Source organism: Nansenia antarctica (assembly GCF_963989245.1).
Source record: "Nansenia antarctica genome assembly, chromosome: 4".
NCBI classification, from domain to species: domain Eukaryota; kingdom Metazoa; phylum Chordata; class Actinopteri; order Argentiniformes; family Microstomatidae; genus Nansenia; species Nansenia antarctica.
The window spans coordinates 32,664,846-32,685,083 of record NC_137689.1 but is presented as its reverse complement, the minus strand read 5'-3'; the positions used below and the strand labels follow the sequence as shown (position 1 = coordinate 32,685,083).

At 44.8% G+C, this 20,238-nt stretch overlaps 1 protein-coding gene across 3 annotated transcripts in view; it reads left to right on the top strand.

The window, feature by feature from the left end:
* erg (ETS transcription factor ERG) overlaps positions 1-20,238 on the top strand; it is a gene marked incomplete at its 5' end in the record, with an annotated part of 71,550 nt that overhangs the window by 49,864 nt on the left and 1,448 nt on the right. For 2 of the 3 annotated variants that reach the window (XM_080528624.1, XM_080528625.1), the window contains 6 exons: positions 278-432; positions 7,945-8,148; positions 17,346-17,426; positions 18,123-18,197; positions 18,700-18,762; positions 19,021-19,077. In XM_080528624.1, coding sequence (XP_080384750.1) covers positions 278-432; positions 7,945-8,148; positions 17,346-17,426; positions 18,123-18,197; positions 18,700-18,762; positions 19,021-19,077 — 635 coding nt within the window. The remainder of the gene's footprint in view (positions 1-277; positions 433-7,944; positions 8,149-17,345; positions 17,427-18,122; positions 18,198-18,699; positions 18,763-19,020; positions 19,078-20,238) is intronic. The other variant, XM_080528626.1, reaches the window with a different exon arrangement.

The window sequence follows — 20,238 nt, the reverse complement described above, 5'->3', positions numbered from 1 at the left end:
TTAATAAACAGTTTCTCCTGTCTTTATCACAGTCTCACTGTCACAGTTGCACACAAACCTGTTCTGTATGTGCCGTATTAACAGCATGTGAACGGTTTAAAACAGTTCTTATACGCAAACAAATAAGTTGACTGATAATCGAGTTGATTCATCATCTCAGTTCATAAGCATACCTTCCCATTAAAGTGTTGTCCAGTGTTGACTAAACAAAGACACGATGCAGGAACCTGACGTACTGTACTGTATCCAACCCTCTCTGTGGTCTCTCCAACGACAGGACCTCCCCAGATGACTGCAGCGTGGGGAAGGGAGGAGGGAAGCTGGCCAGCGGGGGGGGGGGCACGGCCCCCACCTCCTACAGCTACATGGACGACAAGCACATCGCCCCCCCCAACATGACCACCAACGAGCGCAGGGTCATCGTCCCAGCAGGTAACAGGAACGCCTCATCACATCATCACATCATCACACCACACCACGCTGCACGCTGGACGACCGGATCTGAAACAGGCCGTCTGTTAGGCTCTGCTAGGTTCTGTTAGGCTCTGAAGCTCTCAGGCAGGCTCTGCTAGGTTCTGTTAGGCTCTGCTAGGTTCTGTTAGGCTCTGCTAGGTTTTGGGCAGGCTCTGCTAGGTTCTGTTAGGCTCTGCTAGCTTATGTTAGGCTCTGCTAGGTTCTGTTAGGCTCTGCTAGGTTCTGGGCAGGCTCTGCTAGGTTCTGCTAGGTTCTGTTAGGCTCTGCTAGGTTCTGGTCAGTTTCTGCTAGCTTCTGTTAGGCTCTGCTAGGTTCTGGGCAGGTTCTGCTAGGTTCTGAGGCTCTGCTAGGTTCTGAGGCTCTGCTAGGTTCTGGGCAGGTTCTGCTAGGTTCTAGTGTCACTTGTTCATTTCATCACATCAGAAACTGGATCGGGGAAACATTACTGGCAAACTATTTGCTTTGGTGTTCCAGTTACATGTTACAAACATAAGCGTCACACAAACAACCTCACAAGAGACGATACACACGTACATGACATATAATCATGGCCTGTTGATATACTGTATATTCTATTTTTGGATCAATTCATGAAATAAAACCAGCAGGACTAGGGGAACCAGGATGTTTCCCAAGCCCTCCCTGCCAGTCAACGCTAGGCTGGTCCAGTAACAGGATCTGGGTCACAGCTTCTGATAAGGAGACCTCATACGTCTCTCACACTCATCAGTCACAGGAGGGACTTCCTGTGATCTGCGGCACAGAAGCAGAAAGGCACAAGCGTCTGTTGCAGAGTGTGCTGTTCCTTGTCTAGACCGTTTCCTCTGGGACAGGTCCAAAAGGGTGCGGTAGGGAGAATGAGAAGGGAGGAGGAGTGAGGGAGGGGTGGAGGGGGAGAGTGAGTGTCTGCCAAAGGGGGAGAAAGGTATCCTTATGCTTATCATCTCCCATTGAAAAGGAACACACTCACACTTAGAATAATGTGTCATGTCATGTGTGCTGGATCCTGGAGCACCCATCTACTGTCTAGAACTGTGAACAAAAGAGGGTGCAGAGTAGCCCAAAGAAAGGTCCTGGAAAGTGAAAAAGGGAAAGTCAGTAAGTAAGTAAGTAATGTTTATTTATATAGCACATTTTACAACGACAAAACAGCCGCCCAAAGTGCTTAACAGAAAACACTAGTAAAAGAGAAACAACAGATAGAAATACACTAAAAACAAGGTGCAACACAAAATACAAGAGCAGAAATAAAAGTGCAAAAAGTGCGGTGTCAGGAGGCAGGCTCACCTCAGGTGAAAGGCCAGGGAGAAAAGGTGTGTTTAAAAGGTGTGGGAAAAGCATGTGCTCATATAACTTATAGGTTTTGATCACTCCATTTTCTGTGAAACACAAACCACACCAAAATCCAGATAATGACCCTAACCCTAACCCTGTCCTTTCCTAACCTTCGACTCTGTGGAATACTGTCAGAAGAAACAACTCAAATAGAAAACACCACAGAGTAAAACATTTTTCCGGAGGAATTTTCCCATCGACCAGACCTGTCCATTGACTGCATGCAGTGTACCATGGGGTTGAGCAATAGTTTCTCTGGCGTTAGTGCAACTTCCTCTTCAACTGAAGCTGACAAGGACAATGACGCGGCATGTTAAGAACATCCTGTTTTTGCTGTTCGTTTAGAGGAGGACAATAGGCACACACTGCCCCATGGAATTTAATGGGAGGTCCTCATTGAACTCCTTCTACTGCTCTATGTACAGGAAACGCAGCACAACGCATTCCTGCTATTTGTGTACGGCAGGGCATTTCAACTTCAACGGGGCACATGGCTGCACCCTATAGGCTGTGCAATGCCACCTTAAGGTAGGCCGAATCATAGCGGACCACGCAATCTCCATTTCCAAACATTTCTTTCGGTAGGCCCATCTGTGACCCTCCTCGCTCTCAACACATCTCTGCTATGGAGAGAAGAAGAAAGATAAAAGTGTTGGTTTGTTTGTGTGCATTGTTTATGTGGTTGTTTGTGTGCATCTCGTATTTTCTCGTATCAGCCCTGCCACCGCCGTACTGTCCTTTATCCAGCAACATTGACTTACTGTAACTCCACCCCACCATAAGATTCTTCCCTTCTGAATCCCGTTGGCATTACAGCGTATTCAGTACCTTAATGCAGCGTCCGCCCATCTCTGTTTGGATGGTTAAGTCCTCCAAAATTGCATTGAGAACCCGAGGGGTCGGAGGAACACAGCGAGCGCCAGCCGGCGCTATCGTTCCCGTCCCCTGTGATCCCACGCTCGTGCCTTTACTGGAGCACAGCGGGAAGCTGGCCCAGTCAGCCGTTAGCCTCGCTGTTCTCTCTGAGCCTGGGGAAGACTCTGGTTGTCTCTGGTTGACTCTGGTTGACTCTGGTTGACTCTGGTTGACTCTGGTTGACTCTGGTTGTCTCTGGTTGTCTCTGGTTGACTCTGGTTGACTCTGGTTGACTCTGGTTGTCACTGGTTGTCTCTGGTTGACTCTGGTTGACTCTGGTTGACTCTGGTTTACTCTGCTTGACTCTGATTGTCTCTGGTTGACTTTGGTTGTCTCTGGTTGTCTCTGGTTGTCTCTGGTTGTCTCTGGTTGTCTCTGGTTGACTCTGGTTGACTCTGGTTGTCTCTGGTTGACTCTGCTTGTCTCTGGTTGACTCTGGTTGACTCTGGTTGTCTCTGGTTGTCTCTGGTTGACTCTGGTTGTCTCTGGTTGTCTCTGGTTGACTCTGGTTGACTCTGGTTGTCTCTGGTTGTCTCTGGTTGTCTCTGGTTGACTCTGGTTGTCTCTGGTTGACTTTGGTTGTCTCTGGTTGACTCTGGTTGTCTCTGGTTGACTTTGGTTGTCTCTGGTTGACTGGTTGACTCTGGTTGACTCTGGTTGTCTCTGGTTGTCTGCTTGACTCTGGTAGACTCTGGTTGTCACTGGTTGTCTCTGGTTGACTCTGGTTGACTCTGGTTGTCTCTGGTTGTCTCTGGTTGACTCTGGTTGACTCTGGTTGTCTCTGCTTGTCTCTGGTTGACTCTGGTTGACTCTGGTTGTCTCTGGTTGTCTCTGGTTGACTCTGGTTGTCTCTGGTTGTCTCTGGTTGACTCTGGTTGTCTCTGGTTGTCTCTGGTTGACTCTGGTTGTCTCTGGTTGTCTCTGGTTGTCTCTGGTTGACTCTGGTTGTCTCTGGTTGACTCTGGTTGTCTCTGGTTGTCTCTGGTTGTCTCTGGTTGACTCTGGTTTTCTCTGGTTGTCTCTGGTTGACTCTGGTTGTCTCTGGTTGACTCCCAACACAGTTACAAACACACAGTTACACACACACAGTTACACATACCAGTTACACACACAGTTACACACACAGTTACACACACAGTTACACACCAGTTACACACACACAGTTACACACACAGTTACACACACACACACAGTTACACACACACACACACACACACACACACACACAGTTACACACACAGTTACACACACACACACACACACAGTTACACACACACACACACACAGTTACACACACACACACACACACACACAGTTACACACACAGTTACACACACCAGTTACACACACACACACACACACAGTTACACACACCAGTTACACACACAGTTATACACACAGTTACACACACAGTTACACAGACACAGTTACACACACAGTTACACACACACACACCCACACCCACACACAGTTACACACACAGTTACACACACCAGTTAAACACACACACACACACAGTTACACACACCAGTTACACACACAGTTATACACACAGTTACACACACAGTTACACACACACACACACACACACACACATAGTTACACACCCAGTTACACACCCAGTTACACACACACACACACACACACAGTTACACACACAGTTACACACACAGTTACACACACACAGTTACACACACACACAGTTACGCAACACAGTTACACACACCAGTTACACACACAGTTACACACACAGTTACACACACAGTTACACACCAGTTACACACACACAGTTACACACACACACACACACAGTTACACACACAGTTACACACACACAGTTACACACACAGTTACACACACACACACACACACAGTTACACACACAGTTACACACACCTGTTACACACACAGTTACACACACCAGTTACACACAGTTACACACACAGTTACACACACACACACACACAGTTACACACACAGTTACACACACACAGTTACACACACAGTTACACACACACACACACACACAGTTACACACACAGTTACACACACAGTTACACACACACAGTTACACACACACAGTTACACACACAGTTACACACATCAGTTACACACACAGTTACACGCACCAGTTACACACACACAGTTACCCACACACAGTTACCCACTCCTGTTACACACACCAGTTACACACACTAACTACACACACCAGCTACACACACCAGTTACACACACAGTTACACACACAAGTTACACACACCAGTTACACACACAGTTACACACACCAGTTACACACACAAGTTACACACACCAGCTACGCACACACACACACACAGTTACACACACCTGTTACACACACACACACACACACACACACACATAGTTACACACACAGTTACACACACACACACACAGTTACACACACCAGTTACACACACACAGTTACACACACCAGTTACACACACCAGCTACACACACCAGTTACACACACACACACACAGTTACACACACACAGTTACACACACCAGCTACACACAGCAGCTACACACACCAGATACACACACACAGTTACACACACCAGCTACACACACTAGTTACACACACCAGTTTCACACACCAGTTACACACACACAGTTACACACACATAGTTACACACACCAGTTACACACACCAGTTACACACACACAGATACACACACCAGCTACACACACACAGTTACACAGTTACCTTCTGTGCTGCAGGTGATGTGGTTGGTGTAGACACACACACAGTTACACACACACACACACACACACACACACACACATACACACACACACACACACACACACACACACACACACACAGTTATGATTAGTGACCGGTTGTAGATTTCAGACAGGGGAGTTTGAGGTGAGCCGATGATTTTACTTGCCTGATTGACTATACGGGAGAGTTTGGTTTTGTGTTTGACAGTGAGGGAGTTGTACCAGGATGTGTTGTTGAAGGTGAGAATGGATTCAATGAGTGATTTGTAGACCAGGGTTAAAATGTCCTTGCTGACGTTAAAAGCCCTGAGCTTCCTCAGCAGGTGGAGGCGCTGCTGGGCCTTTTTGTAGATTGAGTCAGTATGCTGGGAGAAGGACAGAGAGATGTCAATCTCTGTCCCCAGGTACTTGAAGGACTGTACCTGTTCAACCAGCTGGCCGTTGATGCTGAGGGGTTGGAAGAGGTGGTGACAGTCTGCATATTTCAGCAGCACCATCCCTTCTGTGCTGCAGGTGATGTGGTTGGTGTAGACACACACACAGTTACACACACACACACACACACACATAGACACACACACACACACACACACACACACACAGTTATACACACCAGTTATACACACACAGTTGCACACACACAGTTACACACACACAGTTACACACACTAGTTACACACACCAGTTACACACACACACACACACAGTTACACACACCCAGTTACACACACCCAGTTACACACACCAGTTACACACACACACAGTTACACACACACAGTTACACACACCAGTTACACACACCAGTTACACACACACAGTTACACACACACACAGTTACACACACCCAGTTACACACACCAGTTACACACACCAGTTACACACACACAGTTACACACACACACACACACACACACACAGTTATACACACACAGTTACACACACCAGTTATACACACACAGTTACACACACAGTTACACACACACAGTTACACACACCCAGTTACACACACAGTTACACACACAAAGTTACACACCAGTTACACACACACAGTTACACACACACAGTTACACACACACAGTTACACACACACACAGTTACACACACAGTTACACACACACAGTTACACACCAGTTACACACACACCGTTACACACACAGTTACACACACACAGTTACACACACAGTTACACACACACAGTTACACACACACACACACACACACACACACACACACAGTTACACACACACAGTTACACACACACACAGTTACACACACACAGTTACACACACAGTTACACACACAGTTACACACACACAGTTACACACACACACACAGTTACACACACAGTTACACACACACACACAGTTACACACACACAGTTACACACACACAGTTACACACAGTTACACACACAGTTACACACACAGTTACACACATACAGTTACACACACACAGTTACACACACAGTTATACACACACAGTTACACACACAGCTACACACACAGTTACACACACAGTTATACACACAGTTACACACACAGTTACACACACAGTTACACACACAGTTACACACACAGTTACACACACCGGTTCTTGCTCTTGTCAGCCATTTTTCGGAACACTGTTTGGTTTGGTTTGTGTGTGTGTGTGTGTGTGCGTGTGTGTGTGCACATAGACAGAGGGCCAGACCAGTGGGTGTTCCCTGGGCAGTCTAGCAGTCTCTGTTCTCTGGGAGAGAAGCTGCATGCAAAAGATAATTACGGCAAACTTGTCGTTTCACAAAATGGAGTGGAAAACTTAAAAATGTTAATATCATTTTATGATATGTGTCCACTCATTCTGATCAAGAGCCTTTGCTACCATATTGTGTTTCAGCCTTGCTCCTGTAATGGTTAGATCCCTGCTACTGTAGGCCTACAAACTACCCCACCTCCCTCAGATCCACTACCTCACCTCCACCTCCCTCTGATCCACTACCTCACCTCCACACCACCACCTCCCTCTGATCCACTACCTCACCTCCACACCACCACCTCCCTCAGATCCACTACCTCACCTCCACACCACCACCTCCCTCTGATCCACTACCTCACCTCCACACCACCACCTCCCTCTGATCCACTACCTCACCTCCACTACACCACCTCCCTCAGATCCACTACCTCACCTCCTAACACCACCTCCCTCAGATCCACTACCTCACCTCCACTACACCACCTCCCTCAGATCCACTACCTCACCTCCACGACACTGCCCTCTGGGGTTGGGCCCATATTGGACATGATGACATTAGGGGCATATTGAGATATGGTTCTCTTGTGGAAAAAGTCTGTAAAAGTGCTTCAAACTATGTATGTTTCTGCATAACTGTATTATGTTTCTGCATGACTACACATACAGTGTCCATGTTGTAACCCCTGCCCACCATCTTTCCTCCTCCTATTTCCCTCGTGTCTCCTCCCACCACGGCGCAGACCCCGCCCTGTGGTCCACGGAGCACGTGCGCCAGTGGCTGGAGTGGGCGGTGAAGGAGTACGCCCTCCTGGACGTGGACGTGACTCTGTTCCACAACGTAGACGGCAAGGACCTGTGCAAGATGAGCAAGGAGGACTTCCACAGGCTCACGCTCAGCTACAACGCTGACATCCTCCTCTCCCACCTGCACTACCTCAGAGAGAGTGAGTCTCCCGTGTCCACCCCGCTCCTCCATCGCCACCCCCCCCCCCCCCCTCCCTCCACACCACTCTCCTCCTCCTCCTCTCTCTCCCCCTACTCTCTCTCTCTCCCTCCTTACCTGTGCCTCCTCCTCCTTGTCTGACCTGGCCAATGGAATGATGATAGAGCTAGCGTAGCAGAGGACACCAGGGGCCTCATTTAAAAAGCTTTGCGTAGAACTGGCGTCAAAAGCTTGCGTACGTAGACAAGCAAGAACGTTTACGCATACCGACGTTCGGATTTGCACACACAAGTTCCGCGCCTGCTTCCCTTTATAAATCACAATCAACTCTAAATTTTGCGCACATGAACGAGCGTCTTGTCCCACCCTTTTTAATGCCCATAGTTGCCTATAAATGGTCAGTGAAACGGCTGACAGAGCGCCGGAAAAAAAGTATTCATCCAGTCAATTTCTGCACAATGAACACATCATAACAATGAAACTCTTCACTTGTCTGCCAGACCATCTGCCAGACCCTAGATAATATATACGTATATAATCTCTATGTGCCAGACTGCATCGACAACGGAATCAGTTTAAACTTGATTGTACTACTGTTCACCTTATTATTTATGATAATACATTTCATAACATCCAAGTATTGTTTAATAATTACAGATCCAATTAAAGACGCTTCCCGAACAAAACAGATATCTCCCTTTGTATTTATTATCCTAAATCATGTTTTTTATTTTTTTTATTAGATTAGATTCAACTTTATTGTCATTAACAAGTAGTAAGACAAGGAAACACAGTTCGTCATCTAACCAGAATGTGCATTATAGGAAAGCCATGAATGTTTATTGTTACGTTACATTACACGAGTGTAAGAGAGTAAAATTCTTAGGCTTCGGTTCCTGACATTGCAGCACAAGACATAAGGCAATATAAGATAAATGTGACAATATTATAGGTAAGACAGGATACACTAGTGATGCAACTAGTAATAATAGATAGTTCAGTAATAAAGTGTCTGTGCGCTTAAAATGTTCGTAGTCTGTATACATGGCTTGTGCTTGGGGATGATGGTCAGTTGTCTACAGTGGGCTTGTTCATGTTCTTCAATGTATGGACATCGCAATCATTGGGGAACGCTACCCTTATGAAGACCTTCATTACTGTGAAGTCAATGCGGACGGTGGTCAACTTGTCCAGCCTCGCACAACGTGCAATGAATATGAATATAAAAAGTCAATATATTTGCATGAATATCAATATGATATGTACAGTAAATATATATGTACAGTGTGATGCGTACAGGACAAGGGCAAATAAGATATGTGCAGTGTGCACGTATATCCTTTGTGTGCACTCCTTCATATATAATATGTGAGAGGTAATATTTCGATTTATGTTGGTAGAAAAAGTATCCATTTCAAAGTGTTTCTCCAGTTTCTGACGTACGCATGGGTGCCAGTGTGCATAGAGGTGCGCAGAGTTTCACGGCAAGTTTGTTTTTTATAAATCCCCAAATTGCAGGAAAATTTGCTTACACACTTTTTTGGGCGTACGCACGCTTTTTAAACAAGGCCCCAGGGTCCACTGGAGGGCTGGAGATTAGCTGGTAGTTCACTACAGTTTTTTTTTTTTTTTGGAAAACTGTTTTTATTTGGGGTTTTCAATGTTATATAGAGGGCACAAACAAAACAATACAACGACAAGGACAATATTAAACATACACAGCAAGAACCCCAGAGCTGATTGAAACCCCCACAGAACCCAGACAGGACCACTGGAACTGTGAAGACTCCGTGGAAGCCCAATCAACTGCACATACAGTAAACAGTAAACAGTCACAGTACATACACTAGGGGTTTGGAGAAAATAAAAATAAATAAAAGCACTAATATTTTTTATTTTTTTTTAAACATGTCGCTCAGATATATTTATAATAGAATTAAGGTATGGACGTAGATATCATTACATTACATTACATTATTGTCGTCTAGCATAGGCCTTCATCCAAAGCGACCCACCCAAAACCCCACCAAACAAGTACCCTGGGGTCAGATAATGCATACATTTGCCAAGCAAGAATCCTTAGGGGAAACCTTGCAGTAAGGAAGATGACAAGGCAGGTCCAATATATTTTAAGTAGGGGTCCCAAGTTTGGTAGAAACTGTCCGTCTTGGAGTGTAACATGCAAGTGATATATTCATTGGGAATGCAGTCCATTATGATATTATGCCAAGATTTTTTGGAGGGGGGAGCTTCCTTTATCCAGTATAGCAGAATGTTTTTCCTTGCGGAAAATGTTAAGAGGTTGAACAACCTTTGGTGTTTGGCATTCGAGATCTGGCGATCCGGAGTGCCAAGAATGAGACACCTAGGGTCCAATCCCACCGAGACATTGAACATAATTGAGAGTTCATTAACAACATTAGTCCAGTAGCTTTGGATTTTTGGACAAGACCAGAAATAATGAAAGATATTACCAACATTGGATTTACATTTGCAGCAGAGTGGTGAGGAGTTGCTGTCCATTTTATTTTTGAGTGCAGGTGTTACATGAATACGGTGTAAAATGTTATATTGTGTGGACTTAGTACGATTACAGACTGAGATCTTTTTGGCGTAGGTCCAAACTTCTTTCCACTCCGCCTCATTAAAAGTGACCCCTAGATCTTTTTCCCAAGCCAGTTTGATGGCCTGGGAATTTTGGGGAGATATCGAAGCAAGAGCTTTGTAAAATGCGCTGATGCGTCTGATGGGTTGTTGAGATAGCATCTCTTCCAAAACAGAGATAGAATGATCAGTCATTAGAGTGGTGTCCTTAATAATAAACCGGGTGATTTGTAAGTATTTAAATTGATCAGATTTTTGAAGGTGAAAAAATTGTTGAAGTTGTGTAAAGGAGAATAAAGAGATATTGTCGAACAGATCTCCCAATTTTGTTATACCCTGCTTGTACCATCTTTTGAAGGTCTGGTCAATGCGGCCTGGCTCGAAATCTGGATTGTCCAGGAATGGAGTGAGAGGAGACGTCAGATCAGAACGGCCCTCTATCTTGCAGACGGAACGCCAGGCTTTAACTGTGCTTATAGTGATAGGGTTGGAGCAACATTTTTTAATAGATTTAAGGTCTTTAACAAAAAGCAGGTTCCATAAGGGGCATGTCGACTGAGAGCTCTCAATATCAACCCAGATAGACACTTTCTCGTGTTTAAACCAAGTCGCCATCACCCGAAGGTGACTGGCGAGCTGGTAATACCTTAAATTAGGTACATCTAAGCCCCCATTCGTGCCTACCATTTGAAGTTTTGCCAGTTTTAGCCTTGGCCTCCTCTTACTCCAAATAAAAGCGCTCAGCCAGCCTTCAATTTCTTTGATTACCTTATTTGATAATAGCAGAGGGAGCATTTGTAAGGGATACAGTAGTTTGGGAAGTATACCCATTTTGAAAAGAGCTATCCTTCCTAGCCATGAAATAGGTAGATGGGCCCACCGATTAAGATCCGCTTTGATGGACTGTAGGAGAGGGGGAAAGTTACATTTATACAATTGGTCATATGTGGGTGTTATATACACTCCCAGGTATAGAAAACCATCAGGGGACCAGTGGAAAGGGAAAGGTTCAGCAACATCAGGGACAGATTTCAAAGATCCAAGAGGCATCGCCTCGGATTTGGCAAAGTTGATTTTATAACCTGAGAAGGTGCCAAATGAGGAGATAACCTTGGTCAGGTGTGGGACGGAGGACTGGGGGTGTGATAAAAATAGCAAAATGTCATCAGCATATAAAGAAATCTTGTGCTCCCTGCTCTGAGTGGAAATACCAGAAATGGAGATGTTTTGTCTTATAGCTTGTGCCAGAGGTTCGAGCGCAATGTTGAAAAGCAGCGGACTCAGTGGGTCTCCCTGGCGATTGCCACGGTGGAGTGCAAAGTTGTCTGATCGCAATCCATTTGTCAGGACTGCTGCTAGTGGAGAGTTATAAAGAACTCTGATCCACTTAATGAGGTAATCTCCGAGTCCAAATGCTTGTAGTGTAGAGAATAAGTAAGGCCATTCAACTCTGTCGAATGCCTTCTCTGCATCTAGGGAAAGCACCAGGGCTGGGAGGTTGGAGTTGTGGCATAATTGAATGATGTTGAGTAACCGTCGTGTGTTGTCACTAGAGTTGCGACCTTTGATGAAGCCTGTCTGGTCTTCATTAATCAAATGGGGTAAAACTTTTTCTAGACGCAAGGCTAGGATTTTAGACAATAATTTTTGGTCGGAGTTGAGTAGAGCGATGGATCTATATGAAGCACATTTCTCAGGGCATTTCCCTTTTTTTTTTTTTTTTTTAATAAGGGAGATGTTAGCCTCTCTGAGAGAGTGTGGTAAGATGCCATTTTCAAATGAGTGGTTTAACATTGCTAGGAGTGGGTCTAAAAGAATGTGGCTAAACTCTTTATACAATTCACAGCCAATCTGATCGGGCGCTGCGGCCCTACCAGAGGACATAGAATTCAAGGCACGCAGTGCCTCCTCTCTTGTGATTGGGGCGTCGAGCTGTAATTTCTGCTCGCCGGTTACTTGTGGAAGTTTTAAATTGGAAAAGAAAGCGTTCATGAGGGTAGGGGCATCGTCAGGTTGTTCAGATTTGTAGAGATTGCTATAGAACAATGCAAACTCCCTGTTGATAGTTTTGGAGTCAAAGGATCTAGCTCCCTCAAGACTTATCACTGAGGTGATGGTTTGAGAATTAGCCCTCTTTTTGGTAAGATTAGAAAGAAGCTTTCCAGGCTTGTCCCCAGATTCATACATTTCCTGCCTAACATATTTGAGGGAGTGTTCAGCATCTTGAATAAGTAGGGTGTTTAGTGCAGCTCTCGTGGCTGTCACTTCCCGAAGTACATTTGCACTTGGGGTTAATACATAGGATTTCTCCAGATCTGTTAGTTTAGATTCAAGAAGTTTACACTGTTCATTCTTTTTACGTCTTCTAGAAGCCTCAAATGACATAATCAAACCTCTAGAGAATGCTTTGCAGGTTTCCCATAGAATAGAGGGATTATTCATAGAAAGTGAATTGATGGAGTAGAAAATCTTAAATTTTGCTGGTTATCCTTCAATATAGAGGGTTTAAATCTCAAGCGCCTAAACAAGGCCCTATCCTCTGTTAGGGAGTACACCATAAAAATTGGGGCGTGGTCCGACAGTTTAATGTTACCCATAGAGCAAGAGGAAATTAGAAATAATTTAGATGATGGTATGAAAAAATAGTCAATTCTGCTATAGCTTTTGTAGTGCGAAACAAATGTACATTTTAGGTCATTAGGGTAGAGTGTCCTCCAGACATCTGAGAATCCGTTGTCCTGACAAAGTGAGTTAAGCATTTTAGCTTGTCTAGATGGAGGGGAGGAGCTAGAGGGGAGTTTATCAATCCCTGGGTTTAGATGACAATTAAAGTCTCCTCCCACAATTAGGTCATCAGATGCCAGTAGAGTGAATTCGGTAAAGATATTTGATAAAAAATCAGGAGAGTAGCCAGGTGGGCAGTAGATATTCAAAAAGGAGAACTCCCTACCTTGAATGACCCCCTTGAGGAACACATAGCGCCCCTTACTGTCTTTAGTACAAATGAGAGGTGTGAAAGCTATATTTTTACTAACCAAAATGGCCACACCTCTACTGGCAGAAGAGTAGTTTGTGCCAAATACCTGGCCATTCCAGACCCTTTCAAGCTTCTTAATACCATTATCATCTAGATGGCTTTCTTGCAGAAACAAAATTGATACACCCTCTTTTTTTACAGAGGTGATAAGTGCCCGTCTTTTTGTAGGTTTCTGTAGGCCTCTAATGTTCCAAGAACAGATTTTTATCTTATTTATGTGAGACATGACCTAGTATCCAGATTATATATAGAATACTTTTAATAGATATCATGCTTTTAATATGAAGAATACAAGTGACCAGCCCTACTACTCTACGACATAATAAAAAAATTAGACATGAAAATGTAGTCTCTACATGCGATTTGACTTGAGCAAAACAGTTAACATAAACAAAACAGCCCCTCCCACAGAAAACCCTCCCAAAAAACCGAAACAACATGAAAAGTAAAAATAAAAACGACATAAAGGTCAGCCCCTCAGAACAGAAAAAGGGGCACGGTTCTTTGACCCTCCCTTGCTCCACAAAATACAGTGGAGTTGTGACGACAACAAAAACAGGCCGACCCCTGTCTAAGGCACTCCGTGACTCAAGTATTTATAAAGGTGACAGCATAGTCATAAAGTGGCTCTCAACACCCCGGCAGGACACGGAGAGATCATTGCCCATACACTCATGTGGTGTGTCAGTCTGGCCTACAGACAAACACACTTATGCACACATTTCGGATGTGCACACTAGCTTTCACTCACACACACACACACACACACACACACACACACACACACACACATATACACAGTCACAGTATACACACACATACATATGTACACATACATACACATACACATACACAGTCATAATATACACACACATATAGCCTACACATGTACATACGGTATACATACACATACACATACACATACATACACACACTACAAATTGAGCAATGTTCTCCGCAGAGTGTATCATCGTCCAGGTGGATAGCCTATTCGAAATGAAATGAAATGAAATTAGCCTACCAAGTCTGCCGTTTACAGAGTAGGCTTGATGGTCGTATGGTAGAAGTTCATCGCCTCGTCCACTTTAGTGAAGGAATGAGTCTTTTCCTGGAAGGTAATTAGCAGTTTAGCCGGGAGCGCCTGCTGCACCAGGCCATATCTCAGGGATGTCGCACGGAGAAGTGCCCTGATCGGGCCAAAGGCAGCTTGTTGACGGCGCAGGTCGTCAGGAACGTCCGGATAAACGCTGATCTTATCCCCCCGGTATGCCAACTGGCCAGCAGTTTTTAACCTCTAAGGCCGAGGAGTTCATAGACCGATCCCGATGGGTCATATGGTACTGTATATACTGCATGTAGGCCCGAAGGTGTTTTTATTAAAGTCGGTCTGGAGCCAAACCTGCAAGCCCAAGGACGAGACTTTCCTAGCCCTGTTAATCTCAACAAGGACAGTTGGAGATGAGAGACCCCTATTCCCCTAACCAGGTGTAGTTTGAGTTCCTTGTCAAAGCCAGAGAAACAGCCAGACCTCTTCAGCCTTTCACAAGTAAGCCTGCATTGTCTTGTGTCCCAGTCTGCATCAAAGCAGCTCTCCCTGACACGTTCCAGAGGGCCGGAGCTACTTTGCTTGAATGTGGAATGAGATCTGGTGAAAGATCCTTCTGTGTTTATGTTGTTGATTCTGCTGTGGCTGCACAGCTCAGCTCCAGGTCTACTCTGCTGTCCAATGCACCCCTCTGCACACACACACACACACACACACACACACACACGCACGCACACACACACACACACACACACACACACACACATGCATGCACACGCACACATACACACACACACACACACACACACGGATGGTAGCTGTCAGTATAGTGGTACAGTGCTGTACAAATTGAAGTGGTGTGTGAGTGGTATTTAAATAAAAGAGGAAACAACCATAAAATACATTTTAAAAAACAGATAAATCAAAGAAATAAAGTTATTACTGTCAGCATCTGGACCCTTGTATCTGGTTATGATCACAATCTCTGGCAGGATCTCTCTTCTCTGAGGATAGGAGTCCAAGTCTCATTTGATCATGCAGAGAACTTTCCAATGAACCATCATTCTTTCACAATGCCTCCTAATGACACAACGCCAGACAGATAGATAGACATACAGACAGATGTTGAGAGAGAGAGAGAGAGAGAGAGAGAGAGAGAGAGAGAGAGAGAGAGAGAGAGAGAGAGAGAGAGAGATGCTAAAGCCAGAGAAAGTTGAACTTTGGAAGGTCTAGAGTGGTGTGACATCACCATGGAAGGTCTAGATTTGTGTGACATCACCATGGAAGGTCTAGAGTGGTGTGACATCACCATGGAAGGTCTAGAATGGTGTGACATCACCATGGAAGGTCTAGAGTGGTGTGACATCACCATGGACATCGAAATAAAACTGTGTCTCATATTCCAGGGCCCAGTTCAAAACTTTTCTGGACCAGAATGACCCTGATTCTTTTCTCTGATCCAGGATCAGATGGAGCTGGCTGATTTTCCCTATAAAACTCTAAATCAGCCAGATAGATCTGATCCTGGATAGTAAAAAAGAATCAGAATCATTCTGATCCAGATTAGACTTGGGGTCAGTTTAATCTTTAATCAATGGCCCAAATGCACGTATATTCTTTTCAGAGCAAGCACCATTTTCAATACAACTGTTCAAGTACCAAGTTGACTATAGAGCACAGAAATTGTTTCTCTGAATCATTGTGTTTGCCTTTATACTGCATTCTCAGTTCAAACACAAGTGTGAGTGTGAGGAGTAACTGGCACACGTTAAGTATTCATATACAGCCCCTGGCGGTAACCCACTTTGGTTTTGAGATTCTCCTCGACTGGAAAAGACACTAGTGATGGAGGGAAAAGGAAGAATGCTCTTACAAGCTTTCTTTTCATCCCTTTCCTCCTCCTCTCCCTCCCTTTTGTTCTTGGCATGGGCTCCTGCTCCTCTCTCCCCCTCCTCATGTGTACACACACTCGTCCAATTTATCCTGGAGGAGGGGGAAAATTGCGAAAAGTGCTGGATTCTCACGGACGAACGCGGGCGCAAGTGATGAACTGTTTATTTGGGTTGGCCCTCCCCTGTCATTGTCTACCCCTCCTGCTTTGGCAACGTACATACGCACACAACAAGCGCTCTATCTGCCTCCCGTTCTCTCTCTCTCTCTCTATCTGTCTCTCTGTCTCTCTCTCCTCCTTTTCAATTTCTTTTTCCGTCTCCTCAGTCCACCGTCACCCCCCCTCTCTCTTTCTGCCTTGCCCCTTTGCCTGTTCAATGCCTTCCCCTAGCTTTTCTGAGAACAGCTTTACCTTAGTGCATCACTCCGCTATGGTCTGTGTTTGTCCTGGCTGGCCCCCTGTAAGCATACTCCTGCTCCTCCTCTTCCTCCTCCTCCTCCTCCTCCTCCTCCTCCTCCTCCTCCTCCTTGCACATCATAGGGATGTTTTGAGCTGTTTATTTTTTGGGAGGGGGGGGGGGGGTTTCATCTCTTTTTTCAAAAAGAATGTTTTATTTCTCAGCTCCACTTCCTCACTTGACTTCCGATGATGTTGACAAAGCATTACAAAACTCCCCGCGGTTAATGCATGCTCGCAACACAGGTAAGGAGACCCCTGCCCCCCCCCCCCCCCCCTCCCCCTCTACCTCCCTCTGGCTTTGCTCCTATCACAATCCCCTCACACTCACACAGTGCCTACCTATGTATATACAGTACCAGGCTGTTCTATATATACATGCACACTGCTTTTGTACTTGTGTTATTCCTAGTTATCCCATACAGCGATGTCTGCACCGTACCCACAACACATCTGCATGTCTGGCTTTGCCCCTGCCACCACAATCCCCTCACACTCTCACCGTGCCCACCTACTGTATGTATGTAGTTCAGCCTGTTCTATAAATACATGCACACTGCTTTTGGATTCATGTTTATTCCTAGGTGTTAGTTGCATCTCGTAGTGTAATCTGAGCTTTATGTTGATTGTTGTCTTTGACCTTATTTGTGACATGTAAATGTGTTATGGGTGTGGTGCAGACATTACTCTATGCTGGTGCAATAATGCATTGTGGCTGTAGTGAGAATCCTTCTGTAGATTTCAAGCATGAGCTAAAATGTAACATTGATGAATAGTGCTGAAACTGCCCCCTGTGCCGCACGTTATCCTTCCCCCTATGGATATTCGTCAAAGCAATTATATTCCAACATTCAGGCAATGTGTCATGAGAAAGATGTGTCATTATGAGTACAGTAATCATTTACATAATTCATTAATGGTCCTCTCATTCACTCTCCACAGGAGGTGCAAGTTTCATTTTCCCCAACTCACCAGTTTATCCCACAGACACCTCCCCTAGAGTGTCTGCCAGGCCAGGTGAGTCATTCATCACTGCTACAGGTTTACGTAGCCTACGAAGCATAGGGACATAAGCACATCCAATTAAACCTTTAGAGCAGTTGGAGCCTGCTCCAAACAGGAGCCGGAGTAAAAACAAGGAATCACAGACTCCACAGACAAAGCTACTATTTAAACACAAGCACAAGTCCATGTGCAAAACATCCACATAGTATGAACATATCTTTAGAAAAGGTTGGTCACCGTCATATTCTAGAGGTGGTACCTTTAGCTTATGGTTTGAGATAACAAACTTGCCCCACTCTTGAAATCAAGGTGCTTTGCTATGTCTCTATGTTTGGGCCCCTTGAGTAATGGGAAGTCACTGGCAATACACCACCCTTGCCTCAGACCCATGAGGTGAACCACAGAAATGCTCTCTCCCCTCCGTATGTTTATTATCCTGCCGCCCTCTAGTGGTTGGTTGTGTACGTGCAGGCAGCAGCAGGTTGAGTCCTCATGCTGGTATGTTACTTCACAGACTTGGCATATGAAGCAGCCAGGAGATCTGCGTGGCCTCCGCAGGCTGTGCCCACCAGCAAAGGTGAGAAAAGCTGTCAAAATACACTTATGTTTCACACACATAGCTGCTGCTTTAGCTATACTATCTATTAGGATACATCGGAATACGCAGCGAGCGAAGGTTCCTAGAGCCCTTGGACGTCATGTAAACAAAACCAACAGGGATCAGAGAACAGGAAATTGTATACCTCAAGATAAGACAGTGTTTCTGCAGCGTATATGTGTGGAGCCTCGCCCTGCAGGAAGCACTGTGTTCATGTTTGGTACTTTAACCCTCCAGGCTCTCAGCCCTCCCCCGCCATCGTCACCAAAACAGAGGAGCAGAGGCCTCAGCTAGGTAAGATCACATCATACTGGCAAATAATACTCTATGTTTTTAACCCTGTCAACATTTGTTCCAAAAGGCTGATAGGGCTCATAATATGATAATTAATATAATTATATATTAATATAATATATTATAATATATATTATATGTGTGGTGGCCTGGGAAAACCCTTCACATGGTGGCATTTTGACATTTTCATTTTTTAATATTTCCATACATTAGAAGTTCTCAGCTATTCATAACTGGTTGAATGACTGAGATAGCCCTTTATTTTAAAAAGTTATGAGCATTTTAATGTATCATGTCAAAAAAAGTGAAAGGTGAGAAATGCTGCCCCCATGCTGCCCCCGACCCCTTTCTCCTCCGGGTCGGGGGAGGAGCCTATGCAGATCGGCCGGTCTCGTTTGTCTGCTTGTGATGCGGTGTTAGTCTGCTCGCCTCGTCGGTATGCGAGGGACAGATCCATTTGTGTGTCTTCTAGTTAAGATTGTATTACTTTATGCTTATTGTGAGCATCAGTAAACTGGCAATAACACAGGTGGAAATATCGTCTCTCCTTTCGCTCATGTGTGCGTGCGTTGCTTAACTGAGAATGAGACACGTTCAACGTGACGTTGTTTCGCTAGCAAACTACCCACCACAAAAACATAAAAATAAGTACTTTCTCTTTTGTTTTCTTAAAATGTTTATTCACCATAATGTAGTATGGAGTTCAAAGTACTAGAATACCACATAATATCAAAATCGCCGAAATAGGACATTTCCATCTATTTTTGCTCTTTGCCACAAACGAACGCCAGCGACATCCGACGGGTTTTCCCAGGCCACCACACATATATTAATATAATAATATAGGGTTAGGGTCATAATATGAGGGTCAGGGTTAGGGTCATGAGGGTTAGGTTAGGGTCATAATATGAGGTTAGGGTTAGGGTCATAATATGAGGTTAGGGTTAGGGTCATAATATGAGGGTCAGGGTCATAATATGAGGTTAGGGTCAGGGTCATAATATGAGGTTAGGGTTAGGGTCATAATATGAGGTTATGGTTAGGGTCATAATGAGGGTCAGGGTTAGGGTCATAATATGAGGTTAGGGTCAGGGTCATAATATGAGGTTAGGGTTAGCGTCATAATATGAGGGTTAGGGTCAGGGTTATAATATGAGGGTT